Source organism: Cyrtonyx montezumae, unplaced genomic scaffold, assembly GCF_038088225.1.
Source record: "Cyrtonyx montezumae isolate F1298 unplaced genomic scaffold, pur_monq_1.0 scaffold_2, whole genome shotgun sequence".
Classification (NCBI taxonomy): domain Eukaryota; kingdom Metazoa; phylum Chordata; class Aves; order Galliformes; family Odontophoridae; genus Cyrtonyx; species Cyrtonyx montezumae.
Window position 1 is genome coordinate 34852787 of NW_027071936.1, and position 26983 is coordinate 34879769.

Below are 26983 nucleotides of genomic sequence, written 5' to 3' on the forward strand. Positions count from 1 at the left end.
CCTGGGTTTGTACTGCACTACCACAGGGTTCCCATGTCAGCTGCAGTGATTGAAAGAGATTGTTGCAGGGAGGGTCGGAGCTGGGGACAGGAGGCACAGCTGCCCCACTCTCTGCACCGGCACAGCTGGGCTCTGCATCATGCCTCTCTAAGCCGGAGGTTGGTGCCTCCAGCAGGCGGCCTCCTACCCCTGTGGTCTAAGAGGGGACATTGGCAACTATGGGAAACATGGATTGCGTGGCCCAGACTAAGAGAAGGTAATAGATTCTCAGATACAACCATTGAAAGAGAACATCAACAACATTGTGAATTAGAAAAAAATAAAATAAAAACACAGAAAAATAATGAGAATTAATAGGAAAGACATTCAACTTTTAGCATTTTCTTGTTTGTTTCTTAAGTCCCAAAGAGCAGTTCAATTCTGCAATACTTTGGGCCATTACAAAACCTTCTGCATTAAGGACAGGGGTGGATATTTTGTTTGTTTCATTTATTTTAATGATGCAAATCTACTTCCCACACAGCCATATTTAAACTGAAATAGAATTCCCTAACATTTTCATGGCATAAATTACATATGTAGAGAAAGGCGACAAATACAATTTTGTGTAAATTAAAAATTAAGACTTATTGTAGACTTGCTCAGTACTCTCTTCTCTAAAGCACTGGTAGTGAGTAGAAGTGTCATGCAGCTTACCAGAAAACACAGTATACAGTTTTGCCATTTTTCTTCAGTGCTTATTTCAAGAATTTTTTTTAATGTCTGTGTTCTCAGTTTGCAACTTCGTATTTCTTGCACAAGCTTTGGGATTTTTTTTAACAGTATTTTTATACATATTGAGCCTTCAACATATGAAACACAGAGCTAGCACTAAGTTCTCTCAGCTAAAGATGTATATCATAACAAAAAAAAGGAAAAAAAGACTGCAAATAAAAAGAGACCTTTCCTCATTTGGGACACACACATTTAGCTTTTAAAAAACTGAAAATTCATAAATATGATCATCATATAACTTTTAGAGAATTAAGGCTTCTAAAAACTTCAGTGCCAAAATAACCTTTCTCTTATCAGTATTAAGAGTAAAATATTTCCATTTTAGGTTGTGCTTGGTTGTTTTTGTTTTTTTCTTCTTTTAAATACGTTCCTTAGTTCCACAGAATTTTGTCACATATTATTACATACTGAAGGGGAGTGTTAGAACTGCTTATTGATGTTTTAAGTAGTAGTTAGACTAAGTTACAGTGATAAAACTCAATTACTTTACATGAGGGGTTGGCTCATTTCACCTTTTATTCATGCTTAATGTGGCCATTTCTTCTATGCTTGCCATTTGGTATCCCATTCTGGTAATGTCCATTAACAGTGCTATGTTCATCATTTGACCAAATATGTTTGCTTTGTTTGCGGATAAATTTTGTAAGCTTGGCCAAAATATAATAAAATAAGGCAGCACCCACTAGTACAACAAAGGCAATATCCAGTAAGAAATACTGATATAAAGAGATGCTGTAAACAGCGGCACGTAGATGTTGTGCTCCGTTGTGACGGAGGATGTAGTTAATCCAGTACACAGTTCGGTTAACAGGATGACCAGGTTGGTCTTTGTGAATTTCAGACAGCCTCTGAGCCCGTTGCCTGTAGCTGTATGAAAGACATGAAGAAAACTGAATAAGGTAAAAAATCATAGCCACTGCTGAGCAATACAAGTCTTGGTAAACATGTAAATGCACACAAGAGATCAAAAGGCGTCCTTCTACTGCGGGACTCTCCCAATAAACCACCTACAGAGGAATATACACAAAGCATAATCTCTTTACATCTGTCATTACAGCTCACTGACCAAGAATTACCAAAAATGCAGAACCATGGGTGACTGAAGGCTGAACCCTACAGCAGCAGGCCTGTAGAAGGGACAAAGCGTCAATCCAATCCGCTCTCAGGCAGGAATCCTATCTGATTCCAAGTGAATAGATTTGCCCTTCCTACTCAAAGTGGCATATACACCAACACGCCACTTATGCTATTGCACAACTGAGTAATTAGAAAAATAGGACAAACTGAGAAACTCAGTTTTAGCTATGTACTTCCTCTTTAGTCCAAAGTTCAGCCTAAAACTGATTCTTCATAATGGACTGCTTCCAGCAGAGGATCACATTGAATTCCTTCCCATCCCACAGCCTCAGGGTCAACAGGTTATTTGAGAAGAACTTGCCGTTATACTAGGGCTAATTGTACAAGAGAAAGCTGGGCCAACCGATGCTACTGAGATTTCTTCAGCCGCACTCATCTTCATTGAGCTTCTGCTGCTAACAAACTCATATCTTACAGATTTCTCATTTTCCAAGGCAAGTGCTGCTTAAAGACTTTGTTCCCATGAAAGTAAGAAACACTGTCATAATTGTACTCCAAAACATGAAGGACAAAGAAATTACAGAAAGAGGCTGGAGCCCTCATATAATATTGTTTGTTGCAATGACAGTGTTCTAATAAATGTGAATAATCCTTCCAACTCTAAAAGACATATGTTAGACATATCTTCTTTCTGTTTTATTTGTTGTTGTTTTTTTCCCCAACATCAAATCATGGGTCATTAGAATAGTCACTTTTTGAGAACTGACACATTTTCAGCCACAAGCCAAATGCAGCACCCTACGACAGTACAGGTATACCTTCTTCAAGCCTCCCTAGGAAGCATAACAGACAGATCACTAAATATGTTACTGTTGTGTCGTCAAGACACAAAAAGAGATGCTGGCCTGCAACAAAAAGTCAGTTAGGCTAGGCTTGTTTCTGTAACCTTGTTGTCCTTCCCATGGCAAACATCACAGTGACACAAAAGCAAACTAGATGTGTGAGTTTTGTGATGTTGATCAACAAGCCTGGCACCTATACAGAAATATGGTCAGCTGAGTAATCCTATGAAATGAGAACAACTATTCAAAGTCTCACCACTGCCTTGCACACAATAAACACCAACACACATTTTTGCCCTTGCATAAAGGCTCTGTATCTAACTCATAACAATAGATTAAAATAAAAGCAAGAAACAATCATTCATTCCATACCTGGGATCATTAATAACTTTTTCTAGTGCTTCATACAATTCACTCTCAGTGACAGTCTTCCAGTTCAACAATATTCCCATGCCTTTGGCTTGCACTCGAGTCATAGTATCGTAATGGTCTCCAAAAAGAGGAATTCCCACCACTGGAACCCCATGGTACATGGTTTCAAAAATGCTATTCAAACCACCATGACTAAGGAAAGCTTTAATGTTAGGGTGACCTGGAAATAGAAGAAGTATGAACACACAAAAAAAAAATTCATCTCCTTCATGTAGCATTCTTGAAGCAACTGGTTACAATATATTTATCATTGGATTCTTATGGCTCCAGTTCAGGAAGGTAGCACAAATGCCATTTTTTTCTGAAGTTCCTGCCTACTTAAACCCACTCCACAGAAATTTTGCATGCGTTAGATTACTTCATTATATATGAATAGAGATGAAACAGCCAGTATGAATTAAAATTATCATGTATAAGTTGTCTAAAATTTCATAGGTCACTCCAAAAGTAATGCTTCCTTATTTCCATGAAAACTACAACAGATGCAAAGAGCACAGTAACACCTGATACAGCGAATTCTCAGCTACAGAACACTATTCTTCAATACTGTCGCCAGCATTAGCTGATTTGTGTGGATGAGCTGGTTGAGACACTCTTCATTTTGTGATGTGACGGCTGTGTATGACTGTGAATGTGGCTTGTCCTCCATGTCACTGCTCCCTACTGCTGAAACACATCTCTCACGGCCTCACTGTACTAACAGGCACTGTTTGGCCTCCATAAATGTTCAGCAAGTGTCAATGAAAGTAAATGGGTGCCATTTTGTCTGCAGGGAGGATTTAAATTCCACATCTCTGCTTCACATACACTTCTGTGTCAGACTGCCCCTCTGCTGACATCTGTTGCATGGCAACATTACATAGCAGAGTATCAGTAGAAAGGTTCAACCCCTACTGCCACTCCATATCTGCCTCTGACACTGTGGGCCAACATAACAGAACAGGAAGCATTACTTTCAGGGAGTAATTAATGCACTATACGCTCCTGAGTAACTACAGTTGGTGACTAAAACTAGTATTTACCTGTTTAGTATTACAAAAGAATGAAAGAAAGAACACCTTTCCTTATTATTCATGTAAAAGACAAGCTATTTAATGACAGGACAACTGATGTTGCAACTCTCTGAAGCTTCACATGCCTTACTTGAGACTAGCAACATTTGATACTAATGACAGCAATATACTGCCCTACTGCTACGCAATGGAGAAATGAGAGTGCCTCAATGCAATTTAATAACCAGAAATATCTACCTGGTCATTTGCCTATTAACTGCGTCACGATAACTACTCTGGCTGCTGTGAACATACACTGATGCACACACATTCTTCATTTATTCATCAGTGCTCATCATAGTACCAGTCATTGTGCAAATGCACAAAGATCTAGGTGTCCCAGAGACAGTCATAAGCATTCTGCAGACCCTGGGATCCAATAAATTCAGCCACACTTCAACACAGGAGAAGGGGAAAGAAAAAGTGAAGACATATACTCTCATATACAAACTTTACCAAAAGATGAAGGAAGACCAAGCTTTATCACTCCATTCAAGAACTCAGAACATCTCAGGATAGTTAAACAGAAAGATTATTATTAACTTGCAATTTGTTCCCAATTTCTGTTAAAGATTTCATTGGAAAATTAGAAATAAAAAAAGCATATATCAGTAATGCGTATAATAAACATGTAATCAGTATGTTCAGTTCAGTGCCTGAAGACTTGGTGTAATATGAACACATTTCTTATGTTTGGTTTGGAGGTTCTTCCACAAATAGTCTGCTTCTTCACTACTGAGAAGTTAACAGTTACAGTCACCAATTCCCTAAAACAGCAGATTCTAGAAAATTCCCATTCATCTTTTATAATTTTTGTAATTTTATTCTGAACTGCATAGACTGCCTAGCATGCAAGACATCTCACTACAAATGTTCCCATTTATTAAGTCAGATAGGCTTGGAACTGACTACGGCCTTCCACTCAGCTGTCTGAAGAAAGTGGAGGGAGCTGACACCAGATAAAGAGAATATCAGAAAGAATGTTTCATTTCATCATCAAGACATTGTGAAGAATGCTATATTCTTGCTCCACAACTTCTATGACTGCTATTTGAATAAAACTGTTGGAAGAGCAAACTTAATTTGAGTGAGAATAAACAATATATCATAATTACAGATACTCACCAAGAAGGTCGTTCTGCGGTAACCATTCTATAAGCTTTGTGTTGTTGCCTAGATTCCTTGGTTTGTTTCCTGAAAACCTAGAGCAATACAATCAAATTGAAGCTACATTATCAAAATCTCCAAAATAGACAAACTCCAAACTGAGAATCAAACCAAATGATCCAGCTTTCTAATTACACTGGGATACTGCTTACTCACCATTACAAGAAAACAAATTCTATAAAGGGAATGAGGAATCATTTCAATCCTTTTTTCATCATTCATTTCCTAATAATCTGGCTCAAAATGCATGAGTTACTCTATGAGTAACTCCACTGAGAACACCACATTCGCACATAAATAGTAAGCCCTACTACCACCAACATAAGGTGTTCCTGCTCAGTTGGACAGTTTCCAATGGCTCTTAAGAACTGACAGCATCTCTCTTCCAAAGGAATTACTAGTACAAGGAATGGAAAGGGTGACAGTTCAGCATATGAGGCAACAAGCTGGAAAGGCTGGGATCAGACTGTAGAACAGCTGCATTTTTACTTATTCAGCTGCCTGAAATCTAGTGCCCATGTCTTGCTCACCTGAGTTTATTGGGAAAGTTTAATTAACAGAATACAACCTCTAAATACAAACTGATTTGAGTGTCACATACTTCCTATATGAAAATTAAACATATTCTAAACTGAAAAAGACAAGGGAAAAAAATAACAGTGACTACAGAATTTCTCTATTTTTTTTCCCCTGACAGCTCCAGAAGAAAGCTGTCAGAGAAACGACTTAGAAGTATTCTGGTTATTAGAAAACAATAGAGCTATAAATACATTAAGAATCACCTAGATATTCCCAATTAAGTAAGCCAAGAGGCATGCATATTCCATAGGTTGAAAAATAAACAGATTTTCTGGCCTTGTATAAAAGCACACAAACCATAAATCTTATACTGGTTTTGGTGCTAAATAGTACCACATAACCGGAAGAAAATTAAGAACTACAGGGATTTCCTTGATTCAGCATCTTGACATAAAATCATCAAGCAGTACTATCTTTCCCATTCTTAGAAAGTTCTAGTACAAAAACTGCCTGCTTTCAACACAGACCAGAAGTCAATAATCTGAAAAGCAAAAAATCACAAAGTGAAACTAGACTCAATTTCATATTTAGGTGTGTCGTTAAGGAACTCAAATTCCCACTGATGTGACTGAAAGCCACTTGCTCAGCACTCCCAAAGGCCCTGTCTCACACCTAAACATCTTCCATTAGGATGGAAGGAAACAAGAGTTAGGTCCCTGTTGAGGGACTTTTTGGATTAAGGACTGAAAATAGAATAAAACAAGAAACAACAAAAAAAACTACGCTGGTAAGAAAGACACTAGTGAAACAAAAAATAAGTAACAGAAAGCTTCAACTGAAATTGTCACTTTTAGATTAAAATCCCCGAGAAAATCTTTTAATAGATTCCTCATTTACTAGAGAAAGTGGTTACCTCCTACAGTAAAAATCCAGCAAAAACATGATAAAAGCACAGCGCAATACAAAAGCAGTAAGATTTTGAGACTAATGACTAATTACAAGCCAAGCACCGCTGCAGTCTTCATAAGGAACAAACATAGAGCAGTGGTTCACATTAATTCCTCTGAAATATTCTCCAGTGTGATGAAGCACGTAAAGCCGAGCAAACTCATAACAATCTTATTCTTTCATCTGCAGATTCTTCCTCCTCTGATTGCTCACAGAGAAAGAAAATAAAGGAACAATTATCAGAGTCCATGTTTCCATAAGATAGGGGGGAAGGAAGCAGAATGTAAGAGTTAGCCAGTGGGTGAGGGGAAAGCAAGCCTTGAATCCTTCACGAGATTAGGTAAGGAGAACGATGCTCTCACTCCCTACGGTGTCTTCCTGATTATAAGTGACAAGACCATGTCACAAACGTTACAACCTTCTACAGTCTTTTCATTGTCCTCAATCCTAGGACAAATTCAGTAGAGGAGTATATAACCCATATTTTATCCTTCCACAAAATCATTGCTCCTCCTTACTGCCAGAGGACTGTAATGCTTCTACACGGAGCATCTTTTGAAATAGTCAGGTTCTCCATGCCACCCAGACTGAATTTCAGATTCTGCATTAGATGCAACACTAAAGATGGCACAATAGGAAATGACTGTGCTTTCAGTTACCCCAAGTTTGTGTCATTGCACTTACCTCCAAATTACTCTCTGAGGCAGTCTTGCTAGAGCATGTGCTAACTTGTTTGCTACATCTTCTGACAGATATTTCACTCCAGCTCCAAATGACACCAGGACAAAACCATTTTCATTAGCACCGTTCACCCACGTTTGGAGATCCTATTAAAGTAAAGTTTATGGCAAACACTTAGAAGCACAGGTAATTAAAATAGGCATTGCTTAACACAAGCATTCTCTGGTCCCTCATTACTTCACAAACCAACTTGCAACAGTCATAAACTATTTGGAAATTACTGAGTGCAATGTTTGGGAATACACGGTATAGACTATGAACATCAAAATTCTTCCAGGCTTGTTCTATCTTATATATTAACAAGTAGCTTGCCAAGGCAATTCAACCTATCCATTGACATATTCACATGTCACAGTTAAAAACACCCTGTATTTTCATACAGCAAAATATAAGTAGATTTGTCTTGAATTATCAGCCCTGTAGTAAAATAGAGGAAAAAAAGAAAAAAAAGTCAGGCACTCAACTATGCAATCTCTAGCATTAAAGGAAAATGATAGTACACAACAACAAATTATTTGTATTTACTTTATATAAAAAAATAATAAAACAACTTGATAGAAGCCAGAGCCTTCAAAAAACACCTCCCGGCACCAGGGTGATGCAGCCCTCAGTCCAGAGGGAGGCAAAGCTGGCATGAGGACTGCAACTCTCCCAGGTGCTGAGATGACATGCCAGAGTGTGCTGTGACCCCCAATCCTATAAGTCAGAAGCTAAAATGGCTGTCCAGTACAATAACAGAGACTTCATGTGTCAAGGAATATTTGCAGCCTAACACCTTCAAGTGACTGTGGTTACTGCTGAAATCATGGGTGAAATTTTCATTGAGACTGAAGAAATCAGCAAACCAGAGTTGTGGTCTGAGCCCAGCTGGTACAGGAGACTTCAGAGCTGGTGCATTACCCTCAGCCTGAGCTCCGCTAGCTGAAACATACAAAGAAGAGAGGAAAGAAACACACCAATATCCACACAGTTCTACTATCCAGATCTGCACATGCATTGCCAAAAGTCCACTCCTAATACACGTGTACCTGAAGATGCACTTAGCTGTGCCAATGTCATCACCACCTCCCAGATGTGAGGGAAAGGAAGGTGGCAGCAATGCACCTGGCTGTGAGGCATTCCACACACATCTCCAAAAGACCACAAAGATCTGCTAGAACTGCCTCATTCACTGAACTCAGCCTCAGCTCTGTACTTCAGACCCAAGCATCCAAAACGCTAGCCATCCAGCTGCTGTGTTAAGTTACAAAGGAGACAGCAAAACCTGAGCCGCGGGGCTGACTATGGCAGTGAGGTTTACGTAACTGGTAAAAACGCAAGCCAGCAGATGTGCCTACCTAACACTAGCAACTCTCTGCAGAGTCAGAAGAAAAAACATCTGAGAGCATTAGATGGAGTAGAGCTGCAAGCTAAACAAGTCTCAAACACAAGAGCAATGTCATCAGGCTTCCAGAAGAAAACACAGAAAGATGTAAAAAGTCCATCGTATCATGGCTTGTGGAAACAAATTTGATTTCTGATTTCCAATACAACTTTTTAAGGTTTACAGTGGAAACTACTCAGTTATCCCACTGACTTACAGATGTCAGTGTGCCAATACCTTATTTTTCCCAGGATTGGTTTAACTCTATTATCATCCAATCAAAATGTAAGGCTGCTCAGCAATAGGAAATGAGTAAAAGAAAAATTAAGTGCCCTGTACACAATGTGCCTCTTGTCCTGGTGATAAATAGCAGGCTAGACAGCGCCGGGGTAACGCTGCGCTATCGTATCTGGGCACAAAACCACAAAAGCTACCACAAAAACCAGCAGGCATAACAAAGAACCATACATTAGACACTAGTCCCTGTTGTGCACTGGAAAAAGGGATTTCCATCTTCTCTAGAACCCATGCTTCATTTTTCTTCATCTTTTTCTAGTGTTCTTTCTTCTCCATTTTTTTTCTATGTCTACAGGGGGAAGTGGAATAAGGGGAAAGGAGTGGGAAGTGCCTGCAACCTGCCCCAAAACTGAATCATTTATTGTTGCCTGAACTTTTGTCAGAGAAGTTTCCAGCTGCTTTTGTGATTTATTTCAAGTCTGTCCTTGGATTTTACTTAAAGACCTAAGGCATGCTCCAAACGTAATTATATTACAGTCGCTTAGTAGCTCAGCTACTTACGTCTTGAACTACTCTCTATCTGTTCTTTAAAGTTAAGAAGAAAAAGAAGAAGTGGACTCAATTATAAGTCTTTCTGAAAATTAATCACATACTGTGCTCTAAATGATTTACCTGCATGCATTTGCAGTATTTGATCATGTTATAATCCAAGAACTAAAGTCACCTGTTACAAAACCCTGCGTGTCTTGTGTTCCTCTTCATGAGTAGGATGCAATTTATTTTTTAATATGTATTTTCCATACAACTGATTGATTGAGCTGAAGTATCTCATGGCATCACAACTGTAAGGCTCAAAAAGCCAGTGAGAGGAGACATTCTGCTGCACCTCACACTTGCAAACAAGGAAAAACCGGCCGTGAATGTGAAGGTCTAAGGCAGACCTCGCTGCAGTTATTAGAGGCAGTTGTTCAGAATACTGAGAAGACAAAGGATGGGTCTCCTGAACATCAACAGAGCTGACTTTGGCCTTTTCAGGGACCTGCTTGAAAAATAGGTGAGATACAGTCCTGGAGAGAAAAGAAGGGGTTAGGAGCACTGATTGATATTCAAAAGCATCACCTTCTCCAAGCTCAAGTCTAGCCGAGAATATGTTCACTTAAAAAAAAAAAAAATTACTGGCACTGCTTCTGAAACACTTCTCACTCATTATCAAAAGTCCTACCTACCACTACTTAGACTTGGTCAGACTTGGTTTCTACTAGAAATTAGCCTGCTGTAACTCAGATATGGCTCCCAAGACTACTGCTACTTCTCTCCTTTGTGCTCAGATAGAAATGCTGTGGTACTTCAACTCTGTGATGTATTCAAATAAGTAAAACTATATACCATTATGTACACACATGGAAGGTGTAAAATATTTCCTTACAATGAAATTTCCAAAACACTATTCAACAATCTCCATGTGTAACAAATAGCTATTAAGCACAGAGAATTTTACATAGGAGGGAAACAAGAAACGAACTTTACTCTGTACCATGGCAATAGAGTCACTCTACAAGCAAGCTTTTATATTTCATTATTGTGCAATAGCAGGGCAATCTGTTTTATATTATTATGGCTCATTTCACAGCTAAACCTTTGTAATCCTTCCCTTTGAAACATGTCCCTGATTCAACAGAACATAACATATACTAGACGTACAAACGTTATGAAGATACAGACATTCCATGGAGGAATTTAACATTTTCACAGGCAAGACAAGATCTTCCCATCAGGCTCAAACAAACAGAACTTGTTTGCCATCTTAATTGAGATTTTAAAATTAACAGAATGTGAATACCTTCATTTTGTGTAAATAGCAACTTTTTGAGCGTTTTCCCTCTTGACTCACTTCTTACAAGTGGGAATACATGCACATCTGTAAGCCCTCACAGCAGAATCCAAGCAATTCAAGTTTCCATTAACATCAGATGAAGCATATCTGACTTCAACAGCCTGGTCTATGGAAGGATGTGAAGTGGGGTTTGCCATGCTCTGAGCTGCAGAGGTGCAAACCAGCTCTGATCTTACCAGTGTTTAACTGGAAAAAAGGCAAGTACAGCAGGTGAGGACCTGTCTCTGAGAGAAACCATACACATGGTTACTGGGGGCTTCCAGACCAGAGGTGGATGATTCCTGCCCAACTTGAATCTGAAACTTAAGAACTTATGATTTGTGTTTAGGTTCTGTTTGAAAACACAAAAATTGATAGAGGCAAAAAACAGTTCTGAGCCAACCTAGAAAAGATCCAGAAGATTTTCAACTCAGTCTATCATATTTTGACACCAACTGGAAGTTCTTCCACTCAAATTTGTCTGCATTTTACTTAAGCCTTTCGTGCTGGTAGTAAGAGGAATTACTTGCCTGCCTCCAGATCTGCAGCCACTTTCCGATCTTCCCCAGAGGGGTGCTGAAATCACTGCTGAGCAGAAGCTGCAGAAAATGAACTGCAGACTTGTCAGAACAAAGGTTCTCCTTGCATATATTTGTATAATTTCTTGCATAACACAGCAATAATTAAATAGGATCACTAAACATTGCTAAAAACGTAAGAGTCACGGTAAAAATGAGGAACTGGAGAACAGGGAAACTAACATTCCCTCTTTGCAAAGTCACATGAGTTAGTGACCTGGAGAAGTCTACAAACTCTCAGGTTTCTTTAACTTTCTGTATCTATTTCTTAAGACTTTTTTCTTTTCTTAAGTGCAAGTTTCCTAAGGTAACAATCTAGCAGAACTGAATCCAACTGAGCGGTGTTAATAAACCTTTGGTTGCAGAATCAGTTGAATGTCCTGCTACAATTAGCTGCACCATTGTACAAAGGCTCACTATATGTTGTACTTACCGTGTTCTTTATGAAGCCTATAGAATACAGAGGTGACAGAGTAAGAAATAGTAGTATTATTAAAAAAAAGAATATGATCTTGGCACATGAAAGAGACTGAATATTTTACCACCTTTATTACTATAGCTATGTACTCAATTTGTGCATATACATTCCTAATATTTACTTTGTGAAGTACACAGCAATAGGAGTGCAGGATTAGTAGCTCAAAACTTTTGTTTGGTTCTAATCTTGCAAAACCTGAATCACAGAAGAAACTACGCTGATGAAATAGAACTCTTTGTCCCCCTTAAAATTTCAGCGTATCTCACCCCTCCATTCTTGAGTTACCTTTCTGCCTTTTTATTGACTTAGAGCACAGGAGCCCTAAGACTGTAACAATCAGTGTCAAGAAATCAAGAACAGAAACCAGAGAAACCAGCTTTGCATTCATCCGAAGAGAAGGAACGCAAGCACCAAGTTGCGCCAACAGTTACTGAGCTCTGAAGACTGGCAGTCACATAAAAAACCATGCACTGACTTTCTCTAGAATCAAATGAAATCACCATTCTGTACACTAAAAAGCTTCACAGATACCTAGGCTTACCAAGAATTATTTCTTCTTTTAAATAAAATTATGCTCTTGTCCTACAGCACATTTTGTCTTCCTAATTTAATTATGCACCATATGAAAATCGAGCCAGAATGGGTCACTAGATCTGCTTTTGTTAAAAACCACGTTCTTTATTCGGGCAGCATTTTACAGCTCCTCGTTTTACAGCATGAAAGCTACTTCATTTGCCCAGTTTAAGTGATGTTCAGATTTGCTGTAAATTCAGACTGAGACTGAATCAGGCACAAGAAATCAGTTCTAGCCCAGCCAGCAATTGCAGATATCCCCTTCACTAAAGCAACTTGAAAAACAGACCAGAAGTTTCAAGATATAGACTTTGTTTTGCCCATTCCTTACTCGGAATCAAACCCCCAACTGTCACAACTCCAAAACTGTGAAGAATGTGAGCGCACGATTCCCAGAATAAGGTATTCAGTTCTGAATGGAATTTCCACCTCGTGGAATTTCCAGCTGAAGATAAATGTTGGGGGTTTTATGGTAAGATCACTGAAAGAGAAGATGATGCTAATTGCTAAGTTAAACACACAGGTGCATACTGGGACTTCCCAGAAGACATAAACAGCTGAAAAATCCAGGACTGGAGAGAGGTCCACAGAAAGCACTCCTGTGAGGCAGGCCACTCTCTCCAGGTTCTCTCAGTAGGCAGCAGAGAGGCTCACACCCAGCACAAGCTGGGATGCCACACAGGATGCTGCTGGGCCATTGTACCTCTGCCAGGAACATCATGAGCTTACTTAAGTGATTAAAATCAACATAAACTACAGTACAAAAAGACTTAAGCGCATCCCAATTACAGCATTGTGCCAAACCCTGTCAGGTCTGTCTGTGTTAACATTCATGAAAATTTGTATTGTTTGGGCAAATCAGGAATGTCACGCACTATAACAGTTCAGGCAAAACAGAAAAGCAAGGGACTGTGGCAGTGAACCTTCTTTTGAAGTTCCCTACCAGCTGAGTCAGGTATCTGGCTTTTCTTATGATGACTGCCTGATCCTGATATTGTATATATTCAAGGAGGTACCAAATCGCTTTCAATTACATCCCACATCAGGTATGTTTTCTAAACCCTTTCAAGACGGTACTTAAACTCTTACAGGTCTCTCAAAAAGACACAGCACTGGCACACACCAAATAAAGGCAGCTGGTCAACATTCCCTTCCTGTTCCCTTCCTTCTGCAGGTAGGAGGCTTTCATGCAGTAACCAACTGGCCTTGTGCCCAATTCAATCCTTTCAGGCATTACACATTTGCTTTTAGAGCACTCCCTCGTGTTACTCACATATGCCACACACAGACTACCTGATCAGGCTGCTCCTTTTTCAGTGCTAGCAGTATTTATTGCAGGCAGAGCTTAGCACAGAAGCAGCTATTACGACCTTGTCTTGTTCTCTGAGTTCAGCTGGCTGTGCACAATCATTTCTCTAAGACACTACATTATGAAGGGTGAGGGATTTTGCATATAGATCGGTCTTTTATTTAAGTTTTCCCTATGCAGGCACAGGGAGAAATAAGCACTTATTGATCTACACTTTTCTATAGGCAGGATGGGGGGGATGGGGGAATAAATAAGTCAAATAAAATAATCTTTTTACCATTCTCAGACAGGAATGCCATTGTGCCAACCCCACTATGTGAGCTTTGTTCTGTTTGCTTTGCTAATTAGCTATTCTTAGCAGGCTTGGATGCTAAATGCACAGCTGTGACTATAGAGTGAGGACCCAGCTGGCAGTAACCAGTGGTGCCTAATACTGAGCTTTGCTTCAAATAAACAAAGTACACAAGTACAAACATAACTGGGTTTAATAATCGAAGCCTCCCCTGTTCAGCTGCTCGATTCAAATGTGCAATAGCACAAATGTCTGTTCTTTGAAGATGGTTGCAAACCACCACCCTCCAGTGAGGAGCACAGGCGCACTATGCAACTTCTGCTGCAGAATGCTGCTGAAGGCAGACAAAACCAGATCTATTTCAAAATAAATAAATAAAATAGCTCTATGAAGCAGTCTCTAGAAACAAGATAATGATAAACAAACAGAAAGGTACACAGTTTTTTTAGTGACAACTTTTCTGACATCTTCTAAATAGCACTTTCTTCATGCGTGGTATTTAAATACTGTACTAATACATTTTAACTTCATTTCAGATTTTATTACATAAACATCGTGCCAGCAGAGGCAGTTAAAAGGCCATATAAGAAGGTCACAGCAGAAGTAATGCCTCCTATTTGCTTCCATGGAAACTGCAATGCACACAAAGAACACAACAACACTGTATGATAGAGCAAAATCTTAGCTACAAAACTCTATTTTTCAAGATCGTCACCACCATTAGCTATGAGCTTTCACCAGTGATGAACAAGAGCTTGTTTGCTGCACTAAAAAATCTGCACCAGTGGAGGTGACCCTTTGTCTCTAGTGATGCTGCAGAAACGCACCACCCACCCACTGCCTCACTGTGCTCACATCCCTAGAAACCTTCAGCAGCCATCAATGAATTTCAGTGGGTGCTATTTTTTCTGCATGGAGGAATTCAGCACCTTTGCTTCATGCACACTTCCATGTCAGACACCATTCTGTCAGCCTGCCCCTCTGCTGCCATCTGTCACATGGTAACAACACGGAACAGAATTCTGGTGGGAAGGTTCAGCCTCTGCTGCCCTATCAACAACATCCACTTCTGACATTGTGGGCCAACATCATAAAACAGGAGACACTGCTTTCAGAGCAGCCCTCTTATGCACAAATTATATGACCTTTACTGTCACTCAGCAAACAGGGTCTGGTCGCATCACCTGAAGGCCTCAAAATAATGCGCCTGCCTGGGGAAAGCCAGAGAACCATCATGACTTCAGGCAAAACTTGATGTTTGGCTTGACTTGCCATTAGTTTACCTGTCACTTAACAAGCCATTGCAGTGACTCCTGTGCTGAGCAGAGGACACGAGGCGCTGCCGCGAGCACCAGACTGCAGTGACCGGGACAGCTCGTGGTGCCCTGACTCCACACATCCAGCTGCCAGCTGGCTCAGCCACAGCCCTTGGCTCATTTCCACAACACGCTGAAGGTTATTTTTCAGCTAGCAAAATTCCTGCCTTTTAAAAGCATGCTGATTCCATTGTATCAGGATCTGCTCTGTTTTGTAACACCAGGCTCAGTACAACTAACACCAGCCATGCTTTTCCCAACCAGAACAAGATCCTTCCCATGCTTCTCAATTAATTGCAGATTCTTTCCTCAGATACAAGTTGCTGTCCATCATCCCACTTTATTGGGACCTTGTAACCAAGCTTAATTTTTCAGTTCTGTCCCTCCTTTGTCTCCCTTCTTTCTTTCTGTATGAATTCAAACTGAAACTTCTAAAAGTGAAAGAGAAAAGGTCTTTTTTTTTGTCAAATTCTCAATGAGCTTCACATCTGTCTTCCCTTGATACACTTATGTTGTCTAACCTGCACTATGTACCAAATTGATAAAAAGCAGATATATCTCAGAATGAATAAGACAATTCCAAAAACAATACATGAGGAATAAAAGAAAGCATATTCAGGTCACAACATCAGACTCAATTTCTCTGTTTCTTGCTGTCTGGAGTGTTGGTAATCTACTCTTAACACTCCCAGCCACAAAATAGAATATAACCTCTGAACTGTTTCCTGCAAGGTATCTGAGCAGCATTAAGTGCTCCAGTGGCACACGCTATCTAACAACTCTGCTGATATCAAAGTACTTCTTTAATAATATTAGGCACGGATTCAGCCCTGCTGGGAAACTTATTCAGTGTCTTCCTACTGTTTCTCACTAATTTAGTATATATACATCCCCCATTTGCCTCATCAAAATAAGTATACACCTATGAAACTTTTCAGTGTCTAGAACGTCGCATTTTATCATCCTTGACCTCTGCTGCCTTTTCTCATTTGAAGACCAGTACCAAAAGAATGTTTAAGCGCATTTAACTTTGAAGAGGAATGAATTTCAGACTCAAAACACCGTTAAGAAACACAGCACCACAAGCCTTTGTCTTTTGTCTACCCGCTCTAGAGTTACAGCATATCCAATGAAGCTTCTGAGAACACAGTCTACCTAAAACTAGAGGTCAACCAGAAACTGCTGTGCAAGTACTTCCCTGATGCAAAACTCTTCGTCAGAAATCCATTACTCACCAGGCCTTTGGCAAACACCCTGGGAAAGCAACCTTGCTTTACAAATGAATGGAAGAGAGAAAAACAAGAAGTTTGCCCTTCAAGAGAGGTTATCAAAATGACTGCATACTGACAGACCAAGAGGTACAATAACGGTACCTCAAATCCAGGGTTCCAATTAAAAATATTGTTGTCACTAACACAGAGGTAGTATTTTCTTTCTCTTAAAAAATAAACAACTCCTCACACTCCAAAGCAGAACATCCTCTAGAATGCGTAGACATGCACAGAAAGAATTACTACATGCAAACCAAGGTTATGACAAGCCTCCTATAATTTCAGTAGTTGCATATGTAATAGAAAAGCTGTTTTAATATGGAGAACTGTTTTTACTTATTCCCCCTATAGGACATTAGGTCAGAATAGATTTCAACAACTATAGTTACAAGAAAATTGAAGAGAAGCTGAATTTTAAATCTAGGCTTTCACATTGCATCTACTGTTCTATAAATCCTTCCATAAATCCACATTATAAAGCTGTTAAGGCAAGCCATTTTGTCCTCCACTGCCCCAGTACAACACCTGTGCTCTCTGGATAGCAAGAGACCTTATTTTAACCTGCAGCTTTTATTTGATAATGACAAGTGGTTACTCACTTCTCATTCTTGTTGAATAGGATTTTCCCTCTATCCTCCCTTCTCTCCTTTTAAAAATATATGCATATGTGTAATGTATATATACGTAGTCAGTCATCAGTCCTTTTTAACAGGCATAAGATCAGCTGGCTTCCAAGTCTGTGTTTAAGTAGTAAGATCTTTCCTTCAACAAATCCCAGCTGGTTGGGGTGATTCAGAAGCTTTTTAGAAGGCCCCACCTACTTCCCCAACACCACCTTTGCAGGATTAACAGGGATCAAACATCATACTTGCCTTTGCTAAACAATTCCCTGTTGTCACCTTTCCCCCAACTTTCAATACCTCTGGGTCTCACACTGCCAGCCAGGATACAGCACAGGCTGCCAGCACACACCTCATGGCACAGCAGCTCTCAGACAGGCACCAGAGTATGGAACATAAATTGGGACAGCATCAGCCAGGTATCCACATGTTTTTGTGACCTAAAAAACTGTCACACAGGTGATGTACAGATCAATGTTTTGTTGTCTTTAGAAGCTAGGAACTACTCATCCTGTCACTGGCTATGCAAGGTAATTTGGATAGTCTTCCCAAAAAGTAGTGGTTTTGTCCAAAGAATTATTCACAGCCCTGTTCATCCCCCTGGAGAAAGGAGGAAAAGGGTGCACTGTCAAGATTACTGAGCCAGACTACAAAAGACTTAATTATCTCAGGACATAAAATAATGCTTGTAAAGTTCAGTCATAAATCTGCTGAACTTGAATAATGAAAAACCTACTGTACACCAAGTCTCAGTCACACATGAATTGATCCCCTGAAGATAAGGTTTTAAAGAGAATAGCATTATTTGGCAGATGGATGCCAATGAGAAGCTGAAGATATATGAATAATTTTCCTAGCACTCTTCAACAGATCAAATGTCTGAAACCACACTGCTGAAGAGGCTATGCTCCTACTCTAAGCTGCTAAAAAGAAACACTGGGGGCAATGAAACTATGGGTGACAGTGCCCCTTCTCCCCGCTCAGATGTCACCAACCCCTACAAGGCACTCTGCCGCAGACTCAGACATTTCACTGCTGTCAAGGATGGTTGTCACCTAAATCTAACCAACAACAGGCTAAATATATGCCCAAGCAGGTTACTAGCTGAACACAGTGCATCCCTTTTACCTAAATAACTTTTAAGCAACTTAAGACATCTGACAAGAAAACCTGTCATGATTACAAAGGTTTAGTTTTCAAAATAAATAACGTTAATAATTAGGCTTGCTGCTCTTCAGTGTCAGCTCTGAACACCCCTAACTATTCAAACACACTGCTCAAACCCATGCATGTTCCAAGTGATAAAGAAAAGATATGCATTTGGAATTTCATTTCTCTATGTGATTTTAGGAATAGTAAGAAGCTGGCAAAAGCAATCAAAGAGATACAACTAGCTCATTGTTTGGCCTACATACAGTTTAAGCTTAAAAACTTGCACCTGATTCTCTTGCACATTACCAGAGTAAATTTTGTTAATTTGTATACTTCAATATAAAAATAAATTAGAACATTTTACATCAGAAAAGCTTTTTATAGTCATAGCTTACACTAACCTTCTCTTTAAACAGAGGATATAGTCAAACACCTGCTGCTGCTTTTAACTCTCAGAATTTGCTACACCAAAGTTCTGCATCTTGTATTTTCCACCTCCAGACCATTCAATCATTTGAGTTCAAGAAATAACCACGTTATATGACTATCTACAAACTGAGTGAACTTGATTTTTTGGTGGACAGCAAAGAATTGCAGAGGGCCAGGAACATGGACTTCTGTTCCCAGCCTCCTCAAGAGGCTCAATGTTTGCTCATCAGAGTGCTGAATGCCAGCATAAGTACTCAGAGCACCTCCTTCCTAAGTCTTCTGGGGTATTTAACTGATTTTTGAAATCACCGTGGCATCCTCTTTCCTTTCTATTCCCATACAGGTACATGCTGTGGCATGCTTCTTTCCAAATTTGAAATGCATCAGTATAGGTGGAACAGATATTTATCAACCTAGCAATACTGGAGCAGCTGAGACTGGAGATCATGACAGGAAAAAGGGTTTTTTTTTTTCTTTCAAGTGAATGTATCAGAGGACCTCAGACTAAGTTTCCTTGTGTAGCAGAAGTTCAATAGTCCATGGTAAGAAAGCTGTATTTGGAAAGGTATTTCAAGACCAAAATATAAGATTATATGGCGCAGTATGTAATTTATGTAGGGCCCCATAATCTCCATCATCTTTAAAAGGCTTGGTCTCCCTAGCTTAGTAATGATATACATTTTAAGAGCTCTATAATTGCTTCACATCATCAGAAATATATGGTCAAAATGAACTGAGAACTTTCCTCACAGAGCTTAAAGAGATGGTGCTATGCAACATGCAACAATCTACTGCTACACTTTGCAAGGGCTTACAGAAAGCATCCTTTAATTTGAATTTAAAAAAAAAAAAAAAGCTGATCTAAGAAATGTCTTCTTACTATCCCACTAAATTTTCAAGGTAAGTAAATACTCATGCCAGCTAATGCTGGTCTAAATAAGCAACTGTCTGCCATACTTGACAAAAATGAAACTTTAGCAAAGACATTTCAAAGGCACCAATTTGTTACACAGATCTAGATCTACTCAATAGCAAGATTAGATAAGAGATCTACAGAGAAAAGCAAATAAGTTACTGTAATTACTACCTGATGACAACTATGGCTGAAAGGATAGCTTTTACTTCTGAAATGTGAGCGTTCTCACTTGCAGTGTAAATTTAGTCTATTCAGATAGAGAAGAACTAAATACAAACTGACCTTTGTTTCTTTTTTCATAACAGTAAACAGCATTCAGTCTAAAAGAAGTTCCTCAAGATCAGCACTGAAGAAAAGCAGGATATTACAGAGAGGAAGTTATGAAACTTTAAAAGCTGCACAAACATGAAGAAAGAAAAGCTCAACTCGCATTTCAGAGGCCATGCCTGATTTTAGCTTGTGATTTTTTCCATAAACGCTAACACAGATGACTTCAGGTACAACTGTATCCAAACCATGGGATTCAATCAATGTTCAAGTGTGCCTGTATAACTAATTGATTTAAACAAGTCTTCAAAAACAATGTTTACCTTCTTTTTGCACAGCAAAGCTACTGCTTGTTTTCAGTGCCCTTTGCCCCTCCCTCACAACAGAGCAGGCATTTCCCAATGCTGCCGCTTCCAAGAGCCACCTCTTTTCTACCCTTATTCAAGGACGCATCTTATCAGGCTGATTAATGCCTAACTATGCATCAACCTACTCACAAAATACAAATACCAGAGTAGAAGTCTCCCCATTGTTTTCTTAAAATCTGTAATAGTAAATGCCAGTTTCATCCAGCTTAACAGGATCCCTCTGTAGAAGTGTGATACGAAGGAAGCAAAGGAACCTTTTACTTTTTGATTGGCTCTGTCAGCTAACTAGAAAATACTCTCAAGTGACACCACGCACTTAACAAGTTTAAGTGAGCGATCACCCTCTGAGGCAGATATTGGTTCTCTCCAACTTCCAACCCCTTAAGGCTATGTATACCTGTGACCAATTCAAAATACCCTATTTTCACAGTTATCTATAGAAACCCCAGACTCTTTGCTATACATGGACAAGATTTTATTTATTTACGAGAAACAAGTACAATCACACTAACAATTACTTTTATTTTTTTTTTATTTTTTGTCATTTCCTTGGGGGAAAGCAAAAGGTGGATGGATCAGAGGTTAATGTTTTGAGGTGTCAGGGCACACTGCAATCGACCTGAAGTTTGCACACTGCACACCACATATAGGTGTGGTTGACTGCAGCTGCAGTTACTACAGAACTCAGCATGCATTAAAACTCCTGCCCACCATATGAGGTAACTGCACGATGCTTCCTTCTGATCTCTGAATGGCAACAAAGATATGTCCTGTAAGTCCAGTTTCCTCCACGTGACATATATGTGCGTAGTTAACAGATTGCTCTCACAGGGCTGCAGGCTGCCTGTTACCCAAGCACCATACCATCACAGCAGGAACATATTTGGCTCTGTACCTGCTCTGTGAGTGGTCCAGAAGCTTGGCTACCTTTACTCTGGACTTTCACCAGAGTGTCCCTATGAATCATGTAAAGTAAAGGCGTTTAAAAGGACCCTTATGTTCCCTGTTAGTCTTCAAGTATTCAGGTGAAATAAAGCTGCCAGTTCAGCACCCTCCAAAATACATCTGGTTTACATGTATTTCACAAACCATGCCAGCATTAATTATGTGAGGGCAATTGTGAAATTTACACAATCATTCCACAAACCTGAATAAAAATACTAACACAGATTAAACTGAACAAAAAGAGAGTTAGGTCCCCTCCTCTTCTATGACATGGATATTTCTGCTACGTACTACTTTAAAAGCTTTATAGCTTTCCTTTAAAGACATTGTAGAGAAAGTCCAGGTGCAAGGTCTGAGCAACTGTACAACAGAGCTATAATGCCCACCAGAATCCAGCAGCAGCACTACCGTGGCTGTTACTGTGGCCCTGACCTTTGTTTTCCTCATGGACTGTTCCATTACTACTCTGATACTTTTCTTTATAAGGCCTTACTTGCTAGCTGAAAACTAGAGCTTTTCAGTTTCATTTTAGGAACTGTGATAGTTGCTAAGGAGAGCAACAGTATTTTCTTTCTTTCTCCCAACTAGAAGTAGCAGGCCCTGGTGCTACACAGGGGACACGGCCCTGGGAGGAGCAGGCTGGACACTTTCACCTGGAGGCCAACGCTCCCAAGAAAAGGCTTGCTACCTCCCCACTGCAGCTTAGGGACTCGACAGCCTGCTGTGATTTTATTAAAAAGATTCAGGTTTGTGTGTGAATTTCAACAATTTTAGCTTGGAAACAGACTATTTTTCCCCTAGATCTTCCCCAGCTAACAAAGCACACCAGGCCACACACGGACACTGCCACCAGCCACACGTCCCTCCTTCTGATGACCACCATCTTCTGAGCAGCAGCAGCCCTGCAGCTTACAGGCAGCTCCTGAAGCAGTATCCTTTTCAGGCCAGCATCTGCAAGCGAAGCAGCTCTGAAGATTAACATTCATTATTCCAGAGTCAATTTTTTTAACCTTCTGGAATGGTCTATTTTCTGTTTGTGTGTGTACATTCATGTCTATAAACACATTTTCATATACACATATACATATCCCTTCAAGCAAAAGAGAATAAAACCAATCCTTTAATTTCTTTCCATTTAATTTTATAGAAAAAAATATCTACTTGCTTTGGTGATTGTTAGTTTGTTACCTTGATAAATAACCCACGGAAACCAAAAGCCAGTGTTAGTACAGTACCCAAATTCATCATGCAACAGAATGATATTTTGCTTCTTACGGAACAATAAAGTATCAGTTTGGAAAATAAACAAGCTGAAATTGAATCCAGTCAGCAAGGTCTTCTTGGAGAGAATACAGCTGAACTTTGTTAAGACAGCAAGACTACCTTTAGTCTGTTTTCTTAGGATATGTTTGTACACTGATTTGTCAGACACTATCTAAACATAAACATCTATAGATGGGTAAAGAATATTAGAAGAAGTGCTGTTTTATTTACTTATAGAAGTAACATGCAAACTGTTATGGGAACCATCATCAAATAAAAGTATGTAAAATGTAAAAATATTATGTTCCTTAACCTAAACTTTTTCTCTCAAGATAATGGCAGAACGCACTTGTAACCTCCTGTGACATTACAAAGAGATATAGGCAGTGACGGTGCCCTGAGTGGAGACATAATATTGTCCTAAGACATAACTCTTTCTGCAAGGTCTGTCTGCTATCTCCAGCAGCTTTACTCCTGAATTCTCATTAGAGAGTTCATCTTTCCTGTGCAAGTTAGGCTACCTACAGAAACATCCTAATCTGTGCTGAGGTTAGACAAAGTCAGGCCACTTGTAAGTTTTTGCGAGGACCCATCATGCAGTAGTATGCCATCAGACAAGCTCCAGCACGTTCAGAATGCCCTGGTAAGTACCTGCTCTCATTCAGCTCAAATATCTTTAAAGCTGAGCTGGACAGGGGGCAGAATAAGGGAATCAGTGCAGCATTCCAAACTCTGCAGCATAAAGCAGAGAACTGCCTGAGGATTTCCCAAGCTGATGAAAAAACACATCGTTAGGTCAGAACACTGACGGTTTAAAGAAAAAAAACCAGCCACCCAAGACTATTTTTCAAGGGAAAATAAATAAAATAAAATAAAATAACATTATGAAAAGCAGGCCTGGTAGGTTTTATGCAAAAAGCACAAGAAGTGAAGGCTGAATTAGACAATCTTAGAAGGAGCAACGTTTTGTTGAGTGCTGCAGATCTACCTACCAATTTATCACTGAGTGGTAAGAGTCTATTATTATCATCCCCAATTCAAGATCAATTTGTTTATGTACAAAAACAGGAGTGTAAATGACATGATTTTCCATGAAATTTTGTTCTGCCTGTAACACTTACTATTGTGTTGCTGAACAAAGGCATTCTTGGCTATCAGGTATCAAGACCACCTGGTACACTGAATCAAGCTTAATTATTAATCCATGCAGTCAGGATTTCCGGAGTCAATCCATCCATGCTATTACTATGTCAGCCTGAAACTTAGTACCTGATGGTAAATGAGTGCACTGTAAAAATCTGTACCTGAATATAGCCCTGGTGTTTATCATGGCAACTCGGAAAATCTCCATTTGATCACCTTTACACAGTTTATTCTTGTACACCTAGTTTTAAAGCCATTTTCACCTATCAAACCAAAGGAAGCAAACTCCACAAAAACATTAATACCACAAAATTAAAGATGGCATAACCTATTAATGGACTTAAGCTAAGTATAAACTTATTCATCTATTCATTCCTATTTTAATCCACATTTTCAAAGTAGCGCACACTGCTTTTTTCCTCTATTGTACAATTAAGTACTCAACTCCAAAGAACACTTCCTGCAACCTCAAAAGTCTCATTATGAGTTTGCATCTCAGTTTCTCTCCCTGCCTCAAGCCAATTCCAGTTACTTCATCAGTATATTCCACTAAAAAGCAGTACGTCAAGTTTTAAAATTTCAAGATACTAGAACCCATTTGAAATTCACTGCTTAAAGACCATCACTCCATCATATGAGGTCAAACAGGTACCACAGAAATTACTTTAAGCTCAGCAAACCTTACTTCTGGCAGAGGGCTGGCCGGTTTGGTTAGGATTCCTCCCACATAAACAACATTCGGTAGTGTTGGTCTTGGGAACTCCAGTGCTATATCAGTACAAAGCATCCACAGGCTGGATCCGTGAACCAAGTCATACATGGATCGTTCTGGCAGAACCTTGTGTTTCTGCATTATCCTTTCATATTTTGGCAGAACCAAGAAGCTGACTCCGAATCTTGAAATAAGATAAACAAAAGTATTTTTCATCCTCTCAAATAGGTTCATGTGATCCGTAAGTAGTGAGTTAAATTCTGGAACGTAAGAGAGGGGAGCTGGAGCACCCACTTCTGCTGGATACCAGAGGCCAGTGGAAAAGACGGCATACTTAACCCCTAAAAGGTGAGCTATAACAAATCCACACATCTCATTGGGATCTACCAAGAGCAGGTCAAATTTTTCCTGTTTCAGAACACGCATGAGGTCTTGGTTGCCAACAATCATGTCACAGTTCTTTGAATAGTGGTCCAGGATGTCAAACAGTTCCAGGGCCGTCAGTCTCCCAGAGAAGATACTCCTCATCTTAGACTGGAGAAAGGCATCCGACGTGCTGCTGTTAAAGATCCCTGGGTAGCGCTGAAGTCTATAGTGATTAGATGGGGGAACCTCTCTGCCCTCAGAGAGGAGAAACACTGTCTGGTGACCCTGGTCATGCAAGGCTGAGGCCAGAGTCTTGAAAATATAAAGATGGCTTTCAAACATAATTGGCGGCACAACAACAATTTTGGCAGCCCTCGCTATCCCAACAGCGCTCCACAGGAGGATGAAAACTGGAGTGTACGGCTTCATAGCTGAAATGAAAAACAAGAGCATGACATCAACTACAGACAAGTTGGTATTTTACCTGGAAATTATTAATTAAAAAAAACCAACAAAAAAAAAACAAAGAAACAAGTTGTGTTTTAACTCAGTAGCTATCCTCTATCTCAAAGATGTCTTTGCAGTAGCAATGGGGAAGAAGAGTGCCACAAGGCTTTAGAATACATTTGGTAGCATTCCCTTTCCAAAAAGGTCTGCTTTCTCCCTCTCCTCTCTGTTTCCATCTGGCACAGAGGGTAGATGAGACCTCTTCCAGCATGGATAACACTATGACACCTGCACACTACATGGCAGGAAAACTGACAAAGAGAATGAGGTTAGTGCCCTCCACAAAGATACTGCATGTATTGCTTCTGAATTATACATGCAATCTAACAGCTAAAGAATCTTGAAGTCAGCTCAGAAAGCTAGACACAGTAAGATGTGGGATTACATATAGAATCACAACTGCACCATAAACATTGTAACATACTGAGTGAATTGAACGTTCTTTAAGGACACCACACTGAAAGACTCAAAAGGCTAAAACGCCAAATTTATTGACATCTGAAGGATGCACAGGCAATTGATTTCCTTGCTGAAAGGAATAGGACTATTTTATAACCTTTCAGTCTTTCATCCCTAACTAGAACTTCTACAGCAACAATTCTTATTGTTAACTTTGTGTTCACTGCATTGAAACCCACACCCTCCTACTATTAACATATAAGTACTTCTACTGCAAGTGCTTCTGAAAACCAACCACAGCTTTCAGGCTGTCCTCTTTCAAACTGAGGTCTCTATTCTGATTTCCTTGACACTTTATGCTGGCTTTTTCCCCCCCCCCCTAGAGAAACCAATGAGAATTGGGCATATACACATTTTTCCTCTACAAGGACATTGTTTTCCTTGTTTAGTATTGACCCTGATCAACACTGAGGTCAAAAGTTGAAACCTACCAGGGTGATGCTACAAAGAACCAATGTGACAACTTTAATATTCTAAAAATTACTTTGCATTTGGGAACAGGATAAAAAAAAAAGGAAGTTATAACCAACCACATGAATATCCACATCAGCTTCCAGTGAAGCAGTTGTACAGGTGCTGGATTCTAAACCTACTTAAATTGGCACTTACAGAGACACTCAAGCATGAGCTCTAGCCTATACTGATAATAATATCATTCTAAACAAAGGCAATTCTTGACAGTAGCAGGCATCTAAGGGACGAGAAAATAATTTTCCTTGTGAATGAAGCCTATAAAATGCACTGCATCAGGTGAAAGCAAAGCCTATCAGAAGCATGGAGAGGGAACGTCAGGATGCTTCTCAGTCACATTAACCCTCTTAGGATAGAGAAATGAGTACAAGCCAAACCAATCTGCTGTTTTCTTGTGCCAAATCCAATCCACGTGGAAACAAGTCTGTCACAGCATCCCTTACAAATAAGCAGTACAGAAACTAGTAATGCTACTACTCAGGCCTTATCACCTCCCTACAGTACTGTAAGGTCAGGCTGGACC

The 26983-nt window shown here is 39.7% G+C and overlaps 1 protein-coding gene across 4 annotated transcripts in view; it reads right to left on the reverse strand.

The window, feature by feature from the left end:
* Positions 1-209: 209 nt before the first annotated feature.
* UGT8 (UDP glycosyltransferase 8) overlaps positions 210-26983 on the reverse strand; it is a 43786-nt gene continuing 17012 nt past the window's right edge. For all 4 annotated transcript variants that reach the window (XM_065736863.1, XM_065736866.1, XM_065736864.1 and 1 more), the window contains 5 exons: positions 24631-25454; positions 7496-7638; positions 5303-5379; positions 3066-3285; positions 210-1641 (listed from right to left, as the gene is read on the reverse strand). In XM_065736863.1, coding sequence (XP_065592935.1) covers positions 1290-1641; positions 3066-3285; positions 5303-5379; positions 7496-7638; positions 24631-25452 — 1614 coding nt within the window. In that variant the 5' untranslated portion in view covers positions 25453-25454 and the 3' untranslated portion in view covers positions 210-1289. The remainder of the gene's footprint in view (positions 1642-3065; positions 3286-5302; positions 5380-7495; positions 7639-24630; positions 25455-26983) is intronic.